The sequence below is a fragment of the Carlito syrichta genome, unplaced genomic scaffold (assembly GCF_000164805.1).
Source record: "Carlito syrichta isolate Samal-C Ts95f unplaced genomic scaffold, Tarsius_syrichta-2.0.1 Scaffold314793, whole genome shotgun sequence".
NCBI lineage: Eukaryota > Metazoa > Chordata > Mammalia > Primates > Tarsiidae > Carlito > Carlito syrichta.
This window is the reverse complement of record NW_007258889.1, coordinates 184,758-200,263: the sequence shown is the minus strand read 5'-3', so window position 1 is coordinate 200,263 and position 15,506 is coordinate 184,758. Positions and strand designations below refer to the sequence as shown.

General features: G+C 48.5%; 1 protein-coding gene across 3 annotated transcripts in view; it reads right to left on the bottom strand.

Moving 5' to 3' along the window:
* Positions 1-2,032: 2,032 nt before the first annotated feature.
* Positions 2,033-15,506, bottom strand: part of ACLY (ATP citrate lyase) — a 53,618-nt gene continuing 40,144 nt past the window's right edge. For 2 of the 3 annotated variants that reach the window (XM_008071921.2, XM_008071923.2), the window contains 9 exons: positions 13,429-13,556; positions 12,743-12,836; positions 10,167-10,321; positions 6,429-6,579; positions 6,095-6,238; positions 5,030-5,143; positions 3,880-3,962; positions 3,539-3,615; positions 2,033-2,997 (listed from right to left, as the gene is read on the bottom strand). In XM_008071921.2, the coding sequence (XP_008070112.1) occupies positions 2,903-2,997; positions 3,539-3,615; positions 3,880-3,962; positions 5,030-5,143; positions 6,095-6,238; positions 6,429-6,579; positions 10,167-10,321; positions 12,743-12,836; positions 13,429-13,556 (1,041 nt within the window). In that variant the 3' untranslated portion in view covers positions 2,033-2,902. The remainder of the gene's footprint in view (positions 2,998-3,538; positions 3,616-3,879; positions 3,963-5,029; positions 5,144-6,094; positions 6,239-6,428; positions 6,580-10,166; positions 10,322-12,742; positions 12,837-13,428; positions 13,557-15,506) is intronic. The other variant, XM_021719543.1, reaches the window with a different exon arrangement.

Genomic DNA, 15,506 nt, shown 5'->3' with positions numbered 1-15,506 from the left:
CGCCGCGCCCGGGCGCCGCCGTCTCGGCACGACGCCGTCTCGGCACGACGCGGCCGTTCTGGGGCCACCCAGGGGGATTCTGGGATTAAATAGTACGCGCGGGGCGGAGCCTGCCGCCCTCCCGCCGGCCACGCATGCGTAACCGCGCCCGCCGCCCGCCCGCCCACCTGCGACGAGGTTGGGCTGCTCGCCTGGACCGGTGAGGATGCCTTCGTCTGGGGCTTCCCACCCAGATGTCGCCGGGAGGATGGCTCTCTCCCTTTCCCCGGGGAGTAGCGTGCTCCTCACGGTTATGTCGTAAAGGAAAGGCCACCCTGGACCATCACCCGTCGTTAAAGCTTCGAGTGGCAATATGGATAGGGTTTTTTGGTTTGGGGGTTTTTTTAGTTGGAGTCTCCCTCTGTCGTCCGGGCTGGAGTGCAGTGGCACGCTCACGGCCACCGCAGCGTCCATCTGTGGGCTCAGGCGATCCTTCCGCCTCAGCCTTCCAAGTAGCTGGAACTACAGGTGCGCGCCACCACGCCCGGCTAATTTTTTGATTTATTGAAGAGATGAGGTCTCGCCAAGTTGCCCATGCTGTTCTCGAACCCGTGGGCTCAGGCAATACTCTCACCTCAGCCTCCCAAAATGCTGGGATTACAGGTTTGAGCCACGGTGCCTGCCCTGGATAGTATTTTTATAAGACTGAGACCCAACTAAGGGGCGTGAGGGTGAGCGAGTTACGACCTCTAGACAAATGTATCTTCTACACATAAGGGTATTGTCCACCTCGAAAGACCACTGAGGATTCAATGAGAGACTGCTCCAGGGCTTTGCACAGTGCTTGGTCTGCAGTCACTGCTCAGCATGAACTTGCTGGTCTAAGGCCATACCACCCTGAACACGCCCTATCTCGTCTGAAAAGACACTTTGGGGCTTTAAGCAAGAGAGTGGCTCAATTCCGTGGGTTTTTAAAAATTTCACTGGTGTAGGCGGGGTGTGGTGGCTCACGCCTATAATCCCAGCAATTTGGGAGGCCAAGGTGAGAGGATTACCTGAGCTCATGGGTTCCAGACCAGCCTAGGAAACTTGGCAAGACCTCATGTCTACAATAAATAAAAAAATTAGCTGGGCATGGTGGTGCATGCCTTTAGTTCCAGCTACTTGGAAGGCTGAGGCAGAAGGACCGCCTGAGCCCAGCAGATCGTGGCTGAGGTGGCCATGAGCATACCACTGCACTGCAGCCTGGGCGACAGACCCCAACTCAAAAAATAAAAATAAAAATTTAACTGGTGGCTAGCCCCTTAGGGTCCCCCCCCCCCCCCCCCCACTGTGGGAGCTTTTCTGTCCTCTCAATAAATCCTGCTTTAAAAAAAAGGAAAAAAAATTTCACTGGTACAGAGAATGGAGTGTATAGGGACAAAAGGGAAAATAAGGACACCAGTTAGCAGACCAGATATGGCTGGATCAGCGGAATAGTTAAAGGAGAAATCACAGAATTTGGCCGTTGCCAAGGGTACAGGAAAGGGTGACACTCAAGCTTTTGGCCTGAGTATGTAGGAAGAGTTTTGGTTATCACAAGAATGGAGAAGATACAGATTTAGGGAAGAAGGTAAGTGGGGGTTTTGTACTTTTTGATGCTGTTTTGATTCTTTTTTTTTTTTTAATTTTTTATTTAAGTGTCACCCAGGCTGGAGTGCAGTGGCACCATCATAGCTCCTTGAACTCCTGAGCTCAAGCAATCCCATGGCCTCAGCCTTCCAGTAGCAGGCCAGAGGAATGCCACCATGGCTAATTTTTTTTTTTTTCTGTAGAGATGTGGTGTCAATATTTGCCCAGGCTGGTCTCAAACCCGTCCTCAAGCAGTCCTCTCACCTTGGCCTTCCAAATTGCTGGAATGACAGGCATGCACTACCATGCCCAGCCTAATTCTGTTTTTTTAAAGAGGTAGATGAGCATTTTTAAAATCACATGTACTAAAACTATTAGAAAGCATAGCTCAAAGAAATACAGACGAAAGAATGTGATGACCAGAGACCATAGTGTGCCTTCATTGTTACTATATAGTTTATTTAAACCAAACTATGATAATACAGAGAAGAGACTGAAGTGGCAGCTACCCAGAAATTTGTGGATTACAGATGCAAAGTAGCTGGAGAGGAGTCCTTGGACTCACGCTTCAGTACTAGACAGACAAGTCAGCTGCATAAATACAGAGAACATAAGACACGAGACACTTCACAGCTTTTTGCTTTGCGTTTCCATTTTAAACATATGTATGTTACAACTTTACATTTTAAATTACTACTCCACGTTTTGTGACAATGGCAAAGGATGCAATGGTCCCATTCCCCTGACGTAAGCAGACTTTGGTCTGCAACACAGAACATTTCAGTGGAACACCAAACCAACCCTTACTTAACACGTAACAAAAGATCCTTAAAAATCAGATGAATACAATGTTCTTCATGTTTACATGAGGAGGAAGAAAAGAAAGTAGAGAGACAAGACATCAGGGTTTTAAATGTATGGCATCTTGAGGTTTAAGTCCCTTCCTTCAAAGGAATAAAAAGTTAACTAATGGAAAAGAAAGCAACAAGGTAACGCCCTACAGTGAGGAAGGACACCATCCTGACAGTGCTTAGATGCGTTCATATAATAAATACAGCAGGGAGCAGAGCAGATGTCACAAGTATTGGCATTGGTTTTTATTTCTAGGCATATAAAAAAAAAAAAAACGAAGCTTCTTGGTGTGGAATGAACAGGTCTTAGTCTGTGGGTTTGGTCTTTGGTGCCTGGACACTAGTGGCTGTTGACATTGTAGGCCCCTCCTCTAGCATGCTCTGCTGCCAGCTGTCTGCACACTTTTTCACGGGGGAGGAGGTCTTATCTTCAGTTTACTGCAGTAGGGTTCCTGGTTCAGTTACATACTCATGTGTTCCGGAAGAACATATGAAATATCATCCCACGGATGACGATACAACCCCTGTTTCAGCCTCTTCTGATCAAGATAGTGTCCTAAAATAAAGTAAATGAATCTTTTTATTTATCAGCATTCTGTAAGCCTGGTAAGGGGAGAGGACACGGAAGGGAAATCTTTTTATTTATAGAGACAGGGTCTCGCTATGTTGCCCAGGATGGTCTTGAACTCCTGGACTCAAGTGATCCTCCCATCTCAGCCTCCCAAAGTGCTGGGATTACAGGAGTGAACCAATGTGTTCAGTTAGAAATCTTTCTAATACCAAAAAATAAAAAAGCAGATAGAAAGCAGTGGAGAAGGAAATCTAAAGCCATACCATAGGTAATGAGGCAGACTTGGCACAAGGGAACTGGTGGATTTAATTGATTTTCTGGGCTAGGAATCATGTCTCAGAACAAAGGAACAAAGATAAAAATAAGGGGAAAGCTAAAATAAGAAAGGAAGGATTAAGGACAAGGATGAAGAAAAAGACACATTGCTTTGGTACAGATTCAACCACATGGGTATGTGGTGTAGCTGAACTGTGGGGGTTAAAAAAAAACCCAGAAAACACCACTCTTACAACAAAAAGAAACTCACCAATGAAGCCCATACTCCTTCCCAGCACAAAGATGCCATTGAGGGCTCCGATGTCAATATATTCATCAGCTTCCTCCCTGCAACACACATGACTTGCTCACATGACCACCTGCCTCTCCATGGACAGGTGCTACTACTGCCCAGGAATGAGAAGGTCTCTTGGGTTTCAAAGTAGAAGCGTGCTCTGTCCTCAGGGTAGTCCCAGACAATTTTGTTTTTTTCTTTATACTTCACCTTATTTTCTAAATCCTCTATAATGAGCATGCAGTACTTTTATAGTTCAGAAGAAAACAACCAAAATCAACAAATGTTATTAAGAAGAAAATGACTATGATGCTCACCGAGTGAAGGACCCGCAGTTTCTAAGCATGTCTACAAACGCAACACCGATGAAGCCGTCAACATTCAGGATAAGATTTGGTTTCTGGGAAGGCAAATAATTCAAAGCATTTATCACTGTTTATTTATTTATAAGTTAGAGTCTCACTCTGTCACCCAGGCTGGAGTGCAGTGGCATGCTCATGGCTACTGCAGCCTCAACCCTCTGGGCTCAGGCAATCCTTCCACCTCAGCCTTCTAAGTAGCTGGAACTACAGGTGTGTGCCACCATGCCCGGTTCAGTTTTTTATTTTTATTGTAGAGATGAGGCCTTGCCATGTTGCCCGGGCTGGCCTTGAATCCCTGGGCTCAGGCAATCCTCTTACCTCCGCCTCCCAAAGTGTTGGGATTGCAAGCGTGAACCACTGTGCCTGGTCCTATTTTTCATTATTTTCTTTTTAAATCAATATTTTTTATTACGATGTTGTGGGGTACCGTTAAGGGTTAGGTATACAAATATGCTTCATTTAGGCCCCTTTGTTGATAACAGGTGTCTCCCCGTCCTCATTATTTTCTTTGTAACTTTCCACTACTACTACTACAGTACTAGGAATTTTGACCACTATTTAAAAACTCCCACAAAAACATAATAAATAAAAAGATTCATTTACTTTATTGGTTCAGATCGTGTCTTAATTCCCAGCATCTAGCAAAGCACGCAACATCTAGCTGACATTTGGTGCAAGTCTGTTGAATTTAGTTATACGACAGCAATAAAAACTTCCAGAAAAACAGATTTTATTTATTTTTGAGACAGGGTCTTGCTCTGTAGCTCAGGTTCGAGTGCAATGGTGAGATCATAGCTCACTGTAACCATGACTTCCTGGGCTCAAATGATCCTTCTGCCTCAGCCTCCTGAGTAGCTAGGACTATAAGTACATGTCACCACCATACTTGACTAATTTTTAAATATTTTCTATAGAGACAGGGCCTCTCACTACATTGCCCAGGCTGGTCTCGAACTCCTGGTTTCAATCCTCCTACCTTGGCCTCTCAAAGTGCTGAGATTACAGGTGTGAGCCAGTATGCCCAGTCAGGAAACCGGTTTGATTTTTAGCTGCATACTCAAAATGTAGCCTGGTTCCCATTTCCCCCATGAAGTTTCTTTGTTACCTTGGAGGTGGTGATCTTCTCCACTTCCAGGGCGTAATCAAGCAGCGGGGTGGCAGGAAAGTGCTGTTTGACGTAATCTTTGAGAATCTGCACTCGCATGTCTGGGTTGTTTATCTAGAAATGGACCCAAAGTTAGAGGCTCCCAGGCACACAGTACTGTGAAGGGAAGAGTTCATACTTGTGCCATGCCCAGCTAATTTTTTTATTTACTGTAGAGTCGAGGTCTCGCCAAGTTGTCCAGGCTGGTCTCAAACTCTTAGGCTCAGGCAATCCTCTCGCCCCTCCCTCCCAAAGTGCTGGGATTACAGGCATGAGCCACCATACCCAGCTTGTTCATTTTTTTTTAGATAGGGTCTCGCTCTGTCACTCAGGCAGTGGCTCACCCGTCGCCTCCACCTCCTAGGCTCAGGCAATCCCCTCACCTCAGCCTCCTGAGTAGCTGGGACTACAGGTTCATGTCACCATTCCTGGCAAATTTTTAAAATTTTGTAGTAAATATGGGGTCTCACTATGCTGCCCAGGCTGGTCTCAAGCTCCTGGGCTCAAGTAATCCTTTCACCTTGGTCTCCCAAAGAGCTGGGATTATAGGTGAAAATCTATAATTTTCCATGTTAAGTAATTTTTTGTGTGAGTTGGGGTCTTACTCTGTCACCCAGGCTGGACCTCTGGGGCTCAGGCAATCCTTCCGCCTCAGTATCCTGAGTGGATGGGACTACAGGTGTGTGCCACCACACCCAGTTGATTTTTTAAATTTCTTTTTATTGTTTGTTTGTAGAAACAAGGTTTCACTATGTTGCCCAGGCTGGTCTCAAACTCCTGGGCTCAAGCAATCTGCCCACCTCAGCCTCCAAAGTGCTGGGATTATAGGCTTATTTCCCACCTCACTCGGCTTATTTCCGTATTTTAACATGGAAAAAACAGGCTTATATTGGGTATCTGTCAGTGCATCCAAAACATTGCCCCTTGGGAATTGAGGACACGGGTATTCTCCCAACTACACAGACGCCCTCCCATCACCACGCACCCCGCAAACCCATTCCTGCCTCCGGGAGAATGGCAACTCACCGACTTCACTCGGTGACCGATGCCCATGATCAGTTTTCCCTCCTTCTTCATCTTGTTCACGAACTCCATGGGGATAATGCCACTGTCAAAGGCTTTACTGAACATCTTGGCTGCGGCATCCAAGGCACCCCCAAACCGATCGCCCTGGAGGAGAAATGCACACATGTTGTCAGGCTGAGAGTCTCCTTCCACTTCGCAAGCTAACCCTGTACGTCCCTGGCAGGCCCCAGTTCAGGGTTTTACACTTGAGCTCCTTCTAGGACACTGCTGTGGCAAAGCAGCATGATGCCAAAGCGGTGTCCCCGCTCTCCACCCCCAGGATGACAGTACTTACGATGGTGAGCAGCCCTGAGGTGAGGCTGGAGACCAGGTCCTTCCCGGCTCGAGCACAAATGATGGTGTTGTGGGCCCCAGAGACAGCCGGCCCATGATCAGCTGTCACCATCAAGCACATCTCAATGAACTGGCAAGAGTACTTGGGCAACCTGGGGGGAGCAAGGCCAGGAGGCATGTTGACAAGGCCATGCTCCTCCCTCTCCTACCTCCCTGAACACATCATGCAAATTCAAGGGTAGCATCTCCTGATGCAAGTCCAACGGTATCACCCAACTCAAAGACAAAGCCTCCTAACTTGAGGAGCTTTGGACCCTGCTGTTACCAAATGTTGCTTTTATTACTTATTTAAAAAAAATTTTTTAAACCCAGCTCAGTGGCTCACGCCTATAATCCCAGTACTTTGGGAGGCCAAGGTGGGAGGGCTGTCTGAGCCCATGGGTTCGAGACCAGTCTAGGTAACTTGGCAAGACCTCATCTCTACAATAAATCAAGAAAAGTTAGCCGGGTGTGACAGTACATGCCTGTAGTTCCAGCTACTTGGAAGGCTGAGGCTGAAGGACTGTCTGAGCCCAGTAGGTCGAGGCTGCAGTAGCCATGAGCATGCCACTGCACGGGTAACAGAGCCTGGGTAACAGAGTGAGACTCCAACTAAAAAAAAAAAAAAAATACGTTTTTGGAGATAGGGTCTTGCTCTGTTGCCCAGGCTAGAGTGCAATGATGCGATCATAGCTCACTGCAGCCTCAACCTCCTGGCTCAAGTAATCTCACCTCAGCCTCCCAACTAGCTGGGATTACAGGCATGTGCCACCACACCTAGCTAATACAAAATAAATTGGGGGAGGGGGAGCTGGGCATGGTAATGCACACCTGTAATCCCAACACTTTGGGAGGCAGAAATGAGAAGACTGGCCTGAGCCCAGGGGTTGGAGACCAGCCCAGGTAACTTAGTGAGACCTCTGTCTCTTCAATGAATTTTTAAAAATAGCTGGGTGTGGTGGCATGCACTAGTAGTTCCAGCTACTTGGAGGGCTGAGGTGGAAGGATCACCTGAGTTCAGCAGGTTGAGGTTGCTGTAGCCATCAGTGTGCCACTGCGCTCTATCCTGGGTGACAAGAATGAGATTGACTCAAAAAAAAAAAAAGTTTGTTTTAGAGACAAAGTTTCACTCTTGCCCAGGCTGGAGTGCAGTGATGTGATCACAGCTCACTGCAGCCTCAATCTCCTGGTTCAAGCTATCCTCCCACTTTAGCTTCCAATTAGCTGGGACTTCAGGCATGTGCCACCACACCTAACTAATTAAAAAAAGAGTTTTTTTGGCTGGGCATGGTAAATCATACTTGTAATTCCAGCACTTTGGGAGGCTAAGGTGGAAGGATTGCTTGAGCCTAGGAAGTAGAGACCAGCCTGGGCAACATAGCAACACCACAGCTCTAAAAATTATTTTTGGCTGGGTATGGTGGCTCACACCTGTAATCCCAGCACTTTGGGAGGCATACTCAAAAGGATTGCTTTTTTTTTTTTTTTTTGAGATGGAGTCTCACTCGGTCGCCTAGGCTGGAGGGCAGTGGCACGCTCCTGGCCACCGCAGCCTTGACCTGCTGGGCTCCGGCAATCCTTCCACCTCAGCCTTCCAAGTAGCTGGAACTACAGGTCGCGCTACCACACCTGGCTAATTTTTGATTTACTGTAGAGATGAGGTCTCTCCAAGTTGCCCAGGCGGGTCTTGAACCCGCGAGCTCAGGCAATCCACTCACCTCAGCCTCCCAAAGGCGCAGGATTACAGGCTGAGCTACCCAGCCTGGTTAGGATTGCCTTTTTTGTAGAGATGTGTATCTCACTATGTTGCTCAGACTGATCTCAAACTCCTGGCCTCAAGTGATGCTCTCACCTCCGTCTCCCGATGAGCTGGGATAATATTTGTGAGCCACCATGCCCAACCCCAAATACTGCTTTAAAACAGTTTGCAAGAAGGGTTTGAAATCTCTTCTTTCAAGCAGCAGTTTCAAGCATGAGTCAACCTTTATTTGTGGCTACCATCCATGTGCCAAGCAGGTGAGAGGAGGTGTTGTCCCTCTCACAGTTCAAGAGGCTCTGGGTCTCTTTCCTGCAGTGTTCAACCTCCCAACTAAGGATCAAGCACAAAGTCTGGAGATGCAGGAGGTGAGAGCAGAGAGAGAACCTGCACAGGTGCTACGGCCTGTGAACTATCCCAGGAATGGTCCAGAGCTGGACCAAGAGCCATCTGTCTGCAGGTGAGGGTGTAACACAAACCAAGACCTCGGCCTGGCCTTCTGCCCAGTGTCACATCAAGCCAGGGCTCTGGGAATCACATACTCACTGGCTCCCTTACCCAGCTGTCGGTTCCAGGGGAGGGCTAAGCTTGGGCTTTGCAGAGAAAAATCAATGTCTTCTAACATTCAGGCTGACAGGGACGCAAACTTGCAAAGAGAACTGAACATAAGGAACTGCGTGTCTGTCCAGCACCTCCACCACGCCCACTCACAGCTCCCAGAACTGAGCACATCACCCCACGAGCCCCGCCTTTCTTTGCCATCAAAAGGTCTGCATTACTATGTCCCGTTTTTTTTTTTTTTTTTTTTGAAGTCGGAGTCTCACTGTGACACCCAGGCTGACGTGCAATGGCATACTCACGGCCACCGCAGCTTCTATCTGCTGGTCTCAGGCTGTCTTTCCACCTCAGCCTTCCAAGTAGCTGGACCTACCATGCACAGCTAATTTTTTGTTTTTGTTTTTGGAAAGCAGGATTTACTGTAAGGACAGAAAAGCTCCCAGAGCAGGAGGGAACCCAAGGGGGTTACCTTTTTTTTACTGTAGAAACTAAATCCCCCCAACTTGCCCAGGCTGGTCTCAAACCCCTGCACTCAGACACCTCTTGCCTCTGCCTCCCAAAATGCTGGAATTACTGGCGTGAGCCACTGTGTCTATCCCATCCTTTTTCTTTTTCTTTTTTTTTTTGAGTTGGAGCCTCACTCTGTCACCCAGACTGGAGTGCAGTGGCTGCTCCTGGCCACTGCAGCCTCGATCTGCTAGGCTCTGGCAATCCTTCCGCCTCAGCCTTCCAAGTAGCTGGAACTACAGGCACGTGCTACCACACCCGGCTAATTTTGTTGATTTATTGTAGAGATGAGGTCTCGCCAAGTTGCCCAGGCGGGTCTTGAACCCGTGGGCTCATGCAATCTACTCACCTCAGCCTCCCAAAGCGTGCGATTACAGGCTGAGCCACCGAACCCGGCTCCCATTCCTTTTCTTTGAGTTCCCAAGGCCTCAGTAGAGGAGTTTTGGACTTTGCTGTTATCACATACTACTTTAATTATTTATTTAAAACATTTTTTTTAGAAATAGGATCTCATCTGTTGCTCAGGCTGGAGTGCAGTGGGACGATCATAGCTTACTGTGGTCTCAACCTCTGGCTCAAGTGATCCTCCTACCTCAGCCTCCTGACTAGCTTCGACTATAGGCAAGCGCCACCGCACCTAGCTAATACAAAAAAAAGTTTCTGATGAAGTCACTGCTTTCTGCTTCTGCTGGTTTAAACTAGCCTTTCTGTCCTTGGAAGCCTTAGCAATAGCCTGTGTCTCTTTCCTTTCAGGTGACCTGTGGCCCTCATAACTGACCGTGGATACACTCCCAAGCCTGTCCACCTCCACTCCTGTCAGGGGAGAGTCACTGACTCTGAGCTGCAGGGCCCGGCCATCTTCTGCCCCCCATGCCTCACCTTCTCTGGAACCAGAGGAGGCCGAGGACGCCGCCGATGCCCATCTCCTCCTTGAAGACCTCAGTGATGGGCATGCCCGCGTAGATGAGCTCCTGGCCCCGCTCATCGCAGATGCTGGTCATGAACGAAGCAGGTTTGCGGATCAAACCCAGCTCCTGGGCAGAGGGAAGCAGGGATGTGGTGACACCAGAGATTCTCTCAGATGGCCCCACTGTGTACTCTCAGAGCCAAAGTGTCCCAGGAAAGTCTTAAACGCTGGCAGTCAAGTGGGAACTCTCAGATAAACTCCTCTCAGAAAGCAGGGCAAAAGCCCGCCTATCAGATGGATTAGGGCGTGGAAGCAGCAGCATTGTGCCCATGATACCTGCCAGGCACCAGCACTATTTCTGTCCTTCACAGAGCAATTGCTGGGCCTTGGAGGACCCCATGCAACTGACATCCATTCTTTCATTTTAACCTCACAAAGGAGAAGCATTCCTCATGTTACAGCAGCAACGCCAAGTGAGCGGTCTAAGGTCACCTGGCTATGAAGCAACAGGGCAAATCCAAAGGAAACGCTCCTCATACAGCTGCCAACCAAAATGCAGTGAAGTACGTGGCTCTGGAAATGGGGGAGTCCCCACAACATGCCCTTTACCCATGGAAGGGGACTGAGCCTCTGAATTCCCATTTCCAGAGTTTGGCACATCAGCCAACTCTGTCCTACCCTATTTCTTTAATTATCCCCTATGAGATTTTAAAAAATGTTTTTAAGCTGCATTTTTATTATAAAAGGGACTTGAATATGTTCTCCTATTTAAAAAATTAAAGCAGAACAGATGTAATAAAGCCCCCTACGACCTCTACCCCAATCTCGGTTTTCTATCTCAGTGTTAGTTTAGTAGACAGCTTTCTGGACCTTTCTTTCCCTATTTTTATTTACACACACACACACACACACACACACACACACACACACACACATACACACACACAGAGACCATGCATTGCTGTTCTGTGTGCACACAGTTTTCATCATCATAATACTCTTTCTTTTTTATTTTTGAGTTGGAGTCTCACTCTGTCGCCCAGACTGGAGTGCAGTGGCCACTCCTGGCCACCGCAGCCTCGACCTGCGGGCTCTGGCGAGCCTTCCGCCTCAGCCTTCCAAGTAGCTGGAACTACAGGTGCAAGCTACCATGCCTGGCTAATTTTTTTGACTTATTGTAGAGATGAGGTCTCGCCAAATTGCCCAGGGAGGTCTCGAACCCGCGGGCTCAGGCGATCTACTCACCTCAGCCTCCCAAAGGCACGGGATTACAGGCTGAGCCACCGAACCCAGCTCTCTTCTTTTTTTTTTGAGTTGGAGTCTCATTCTGTTGCCCAGGTTGAAGTGCAGTGGCACACTCACAGCCACTGCAGCCTCCACCTGCTGGGCTCCGGTGATCCTTCTGCCTCAGTCTTCCAAGTAGACGGAACTACCAAGTAGCGCGCTACCACGCCCGGCTAATTTTTTTTGATTTATTGTAGAGACGAGGTCTCACCAAGTTGCCTGGGTGGGTCTTGAACCCGTGGGCTCAGGCAATCCTCTCGCCTCGGCCTCCCAAAGTGCTGGGATTATAGGCTGAGCCACCGAGCCCGGCCTAGATACTCTTTCATAATGTGCCATGTATTCAATGATTTTGAGCTCTGCAAATATTGGCACGTACAGACTTAGTTCATTTCTTTTAACTGCTGTGTGACATCCCATCGTGGGACACTACCACAACCACTGACAGCCTCCAACTAAAAAGAATCTGCTTGGACGTGCTTCTTTGTGTGTTACGCGCAAGTGTTTCTCGGAAGTAGCGTCCCGGATATGGATTGCTGGGTCATGAGGTTTAATGAGCACCCTGAAATTTCACTGCTATTCCTCGACTGCCTTTCAGAAAGCTTGGGTGAATTTCCACACCCTCCAACAATGAATAAATACACTTGTCCTCATACCTGTGCTGTGTTATCAAATACTTTTAAAAATCTTTGCTGATCTGATAGGGAAAAATTGGTATCCCAGCTTCTATGTTGGTTCTTGTGATAATGAGTGTGGTTGGGCACTTTTTCACGTTGAAAGGCCATTTCCCGCCCATTTTTCTGATGGGCTACCGGTCTTTTAAACATTGGCTCCAAGAGGTCCTTGTACAGTAAGAAAATTAGCTGTTCATCTATGCTCCACAGACCATTAGGCAGAGTGGACTCTCCTTCTCTCTGAAATCCCTCAGCAGGTGCAAAACAACTCTAGGGGACATTCCCTGTCCCAGTCCTCTGTGTTTCCAGGTCAGGTGACACAGATGTGGGAGACACATGCTTCCCTGGCTCACCAGTACCCTGTGCTTGTTCTTCCCCATGGCTGGACGAGCCCCCTTACAAGCTCCAGCACAAAGCAGTGGGTGGGATCCAAGAGTTAACTGCTGGAGTTGCTTCCGATGCCTCCCTTGGGGGCGTGGCTTACTGCACAGAGGTGACCACGTGGTAGCTTTGACTCGCTAGAAGGGCCAAAACCACCAGCTGAGCCCCCCAAATCTCCCCTGCTCCCTGCTAGGGGCATCCAAGACACCTACCCTGGCCCAGGAGTAGTCCATGGGCACTGTCGGAGGCGGCACCTCCTGGGCGGGTACAATGACTCCACTGGCCACGAGGTCTTCATATACAGACCTGGGAGACAGGAAGGAAGACATGGGTGTCCTTATTCTGGGCTCTTCTAAGCCATCCCAGAAAGCACTTCCATCTAACCCAAGCACTGTCGGTTTCTTCTGCTCTGAACTCCTGGTCAGTGACTTCCTCTTACAGTTGGTTTCCAAGAACACAGTGACAAGCACTGGCCAAGGCTGCACTTGCCCCACTTCCCACTGCCTCACGATGAGGCTTTTCTAGAAAGCTGAACCTGGAGGACAAGGAAGGACAAAGGGAACAGCCAGGGCAGGTTTAAGAGGTAGAAGTTGGATGAGGTAATAGGACATCCAATCGCTCAGAAGTGACTCTTTAAACATTTCCAGGTCATCTCTCACTTATGGCTGTCAACTGCCAGCCAAGGAGGCAGGCGCACAAACCCAGCATGTTTTACTACCATCCTGAATGGCCCCATACCTGCCGCTTCTAGAACCAAAATGAAACAAAAGGAAAGTCAAAGAGCAAGAAGATTCTGAGGCATCCATAGGCTGTACTAGACATGAGGGACCAGGAATGTCGGACGTCTCAGGAGGGATCTGGAAAGGAGGGGAAGCTGGCATCCCCCGGGTTCACTCACTGGATGATCTCTCCCAGCTCATCAAAGCTCCGAGGCACGAACACTCCTGCTTCCTTCAAGGCCTGGTTCTTGGCTACTGCAGTTTCAGAAGCCTGGTTGGCACAAGCTCCAGCATGGCCAAACTGGACCTGGAAGGCAAAGGACAGCAGTTCTTCGGGTTCCCGAGAGAGAACAGAGGGTCCTGGGAGATGTCAGCACTGGTCAGAGGCCAGCACTATGCTAAATGCTTCACCTGAAATGACTGCATTCAAGCCTCAAGCAAGCTCACAGAACAGGCATGATGGATAATTTCCATTCTACAGATGAGGAAACTGACGCACAGAAGTTCAGAAGCTTACTCAAGGTCACACAGCTAATGTGCACGGAAGTAGGATCCAAACCTGGAAGTCCAAAGTTGCCTTAATGCTGTGCTGCATTTAGCCTCCCCTAGGGCTGTGGTCAAGGGACGGGAAGAAGAGGGTCATTTTTCAAGAGGCTGAGCCTGACCTCAAGGATCCTTATACTATATCTAGGTACTTTTCCAAGAGCTCCACTATTTTGACTTCTCAGTAGCTATGATGTCTTCCTATAAAAACGGGGTTGGGTACGGTAGCTGACGCCTATAATCCCAGTAATTTGGGAGGCTGAGGTGAGAGGATTACCTGAGTCTGCGGGTTTGAGACCAGCCTGGGCAACTTGGCAAGACCTCATCTCTACAATAAATCAAAAGATCTGGCCGGGTTCAGTGACTCAGCCTGAAATCCCAGCACTTTGGGAGGCCAAGGCGAGTAGACTGCCTGAGTCCGTGGTTTCGAGACCAGCCCGGGCAACTTAGTGAGACCTCGCCTCTACAATAAATAAAAAAGTAGCCAGGTGTATAGCACACGCCTGTAGTTTTGGCTACTTAGAAGGCTGAGGCAGAAGGATTGCTGGAGTCCAGCAGGTCGACGCTGGAGTGGCTGTGAGCATGCCACTGTACTCCAGCCTGGATGACCGAGTGAGACTCCAACTTGAAAAAAAGAAATAAAAAATTAGCTGGGCATGGTGGCTCACGTCTGTAGATACAGCTACTTGGAAGGCTAAGGTGGAAGGATCTCTCGAGCCCAGCAGGTAGAGGCTGCAGTGGCTGTGAGTGTGCCACTGCACTTCAACCTGGGCAACAGAATGAGACTCCAACTCAAAAAAAAAAAAAAAGGAAATGGAAGTGCCAGGGGTCACACAGGGCACACATAGTAGTCCTTGAACCTAGCAAACTGGTCTTGGTCTGTGCTCTAGAATGGGTGACAAGATCAGGGACTGCTGCTCTGCTGGTGAAGGCTAGAGGACAGGCCTGAAGCTCAGGCGCCGAAGGCACTCTCTGGAGACTTCAGCTGCAAGGGAGAAGGCAGGGAAGGAAGTTCCACCCTCAGAAACTCAAGGTGAAGGAAGCTAAACAAGTTTAACACTAGAATTTCTCAAAGCAAGACCCGAAATACCTAAAAAGGGAGACACATTAATCAAAAAACAAAAACAAAACACCTTGAGGACCTGCCCCATCCAGGGTGTGATAGTGAGTCCTCGGCCAGGCACAGAGGAGAAAGTGCTGCCTCTTGGGGTGTCCTCAGCATGGTGGGGGTGGGGTGGCACAGGGGCTGGTCATGCAGCCAGGTAAGAACAACAGAGGAGAAGGAGGAATTACTTTTGGCTGTTGGGTGGCACAGTTGAAGGGGAGAGAGTCAAGAGGAAAGATATCAGAAGCAGCTTCATAGAATAAGTGGCTTGAAGAAGAATGGAAATGAACAGCTGCTGAGACCTATCTGTGCCAGACTTTTAAGAATACTTCCTCACTAATTCAATAATAAAACAACCCTGTGGCATCCCATTTTACAGCTCAGGAAACTGAGGAACAGAGAAGCTAAAGGACTTGCCCAAGTTACACAAATCCACCAAGATCTGATTTTATTTATTTACCAAGTTGGGGTCTCACTCTGTCACTCAGGCATCACGACTCACAGCAGCCTCAACTTCCCAGGTTCAGGTGATACTCCTGTCCCAGCCTCCCAAAAAGCTGGGACTACAGGCACACGCCACCATGCCTGGCTAATTTTTTTTTTTTTTTG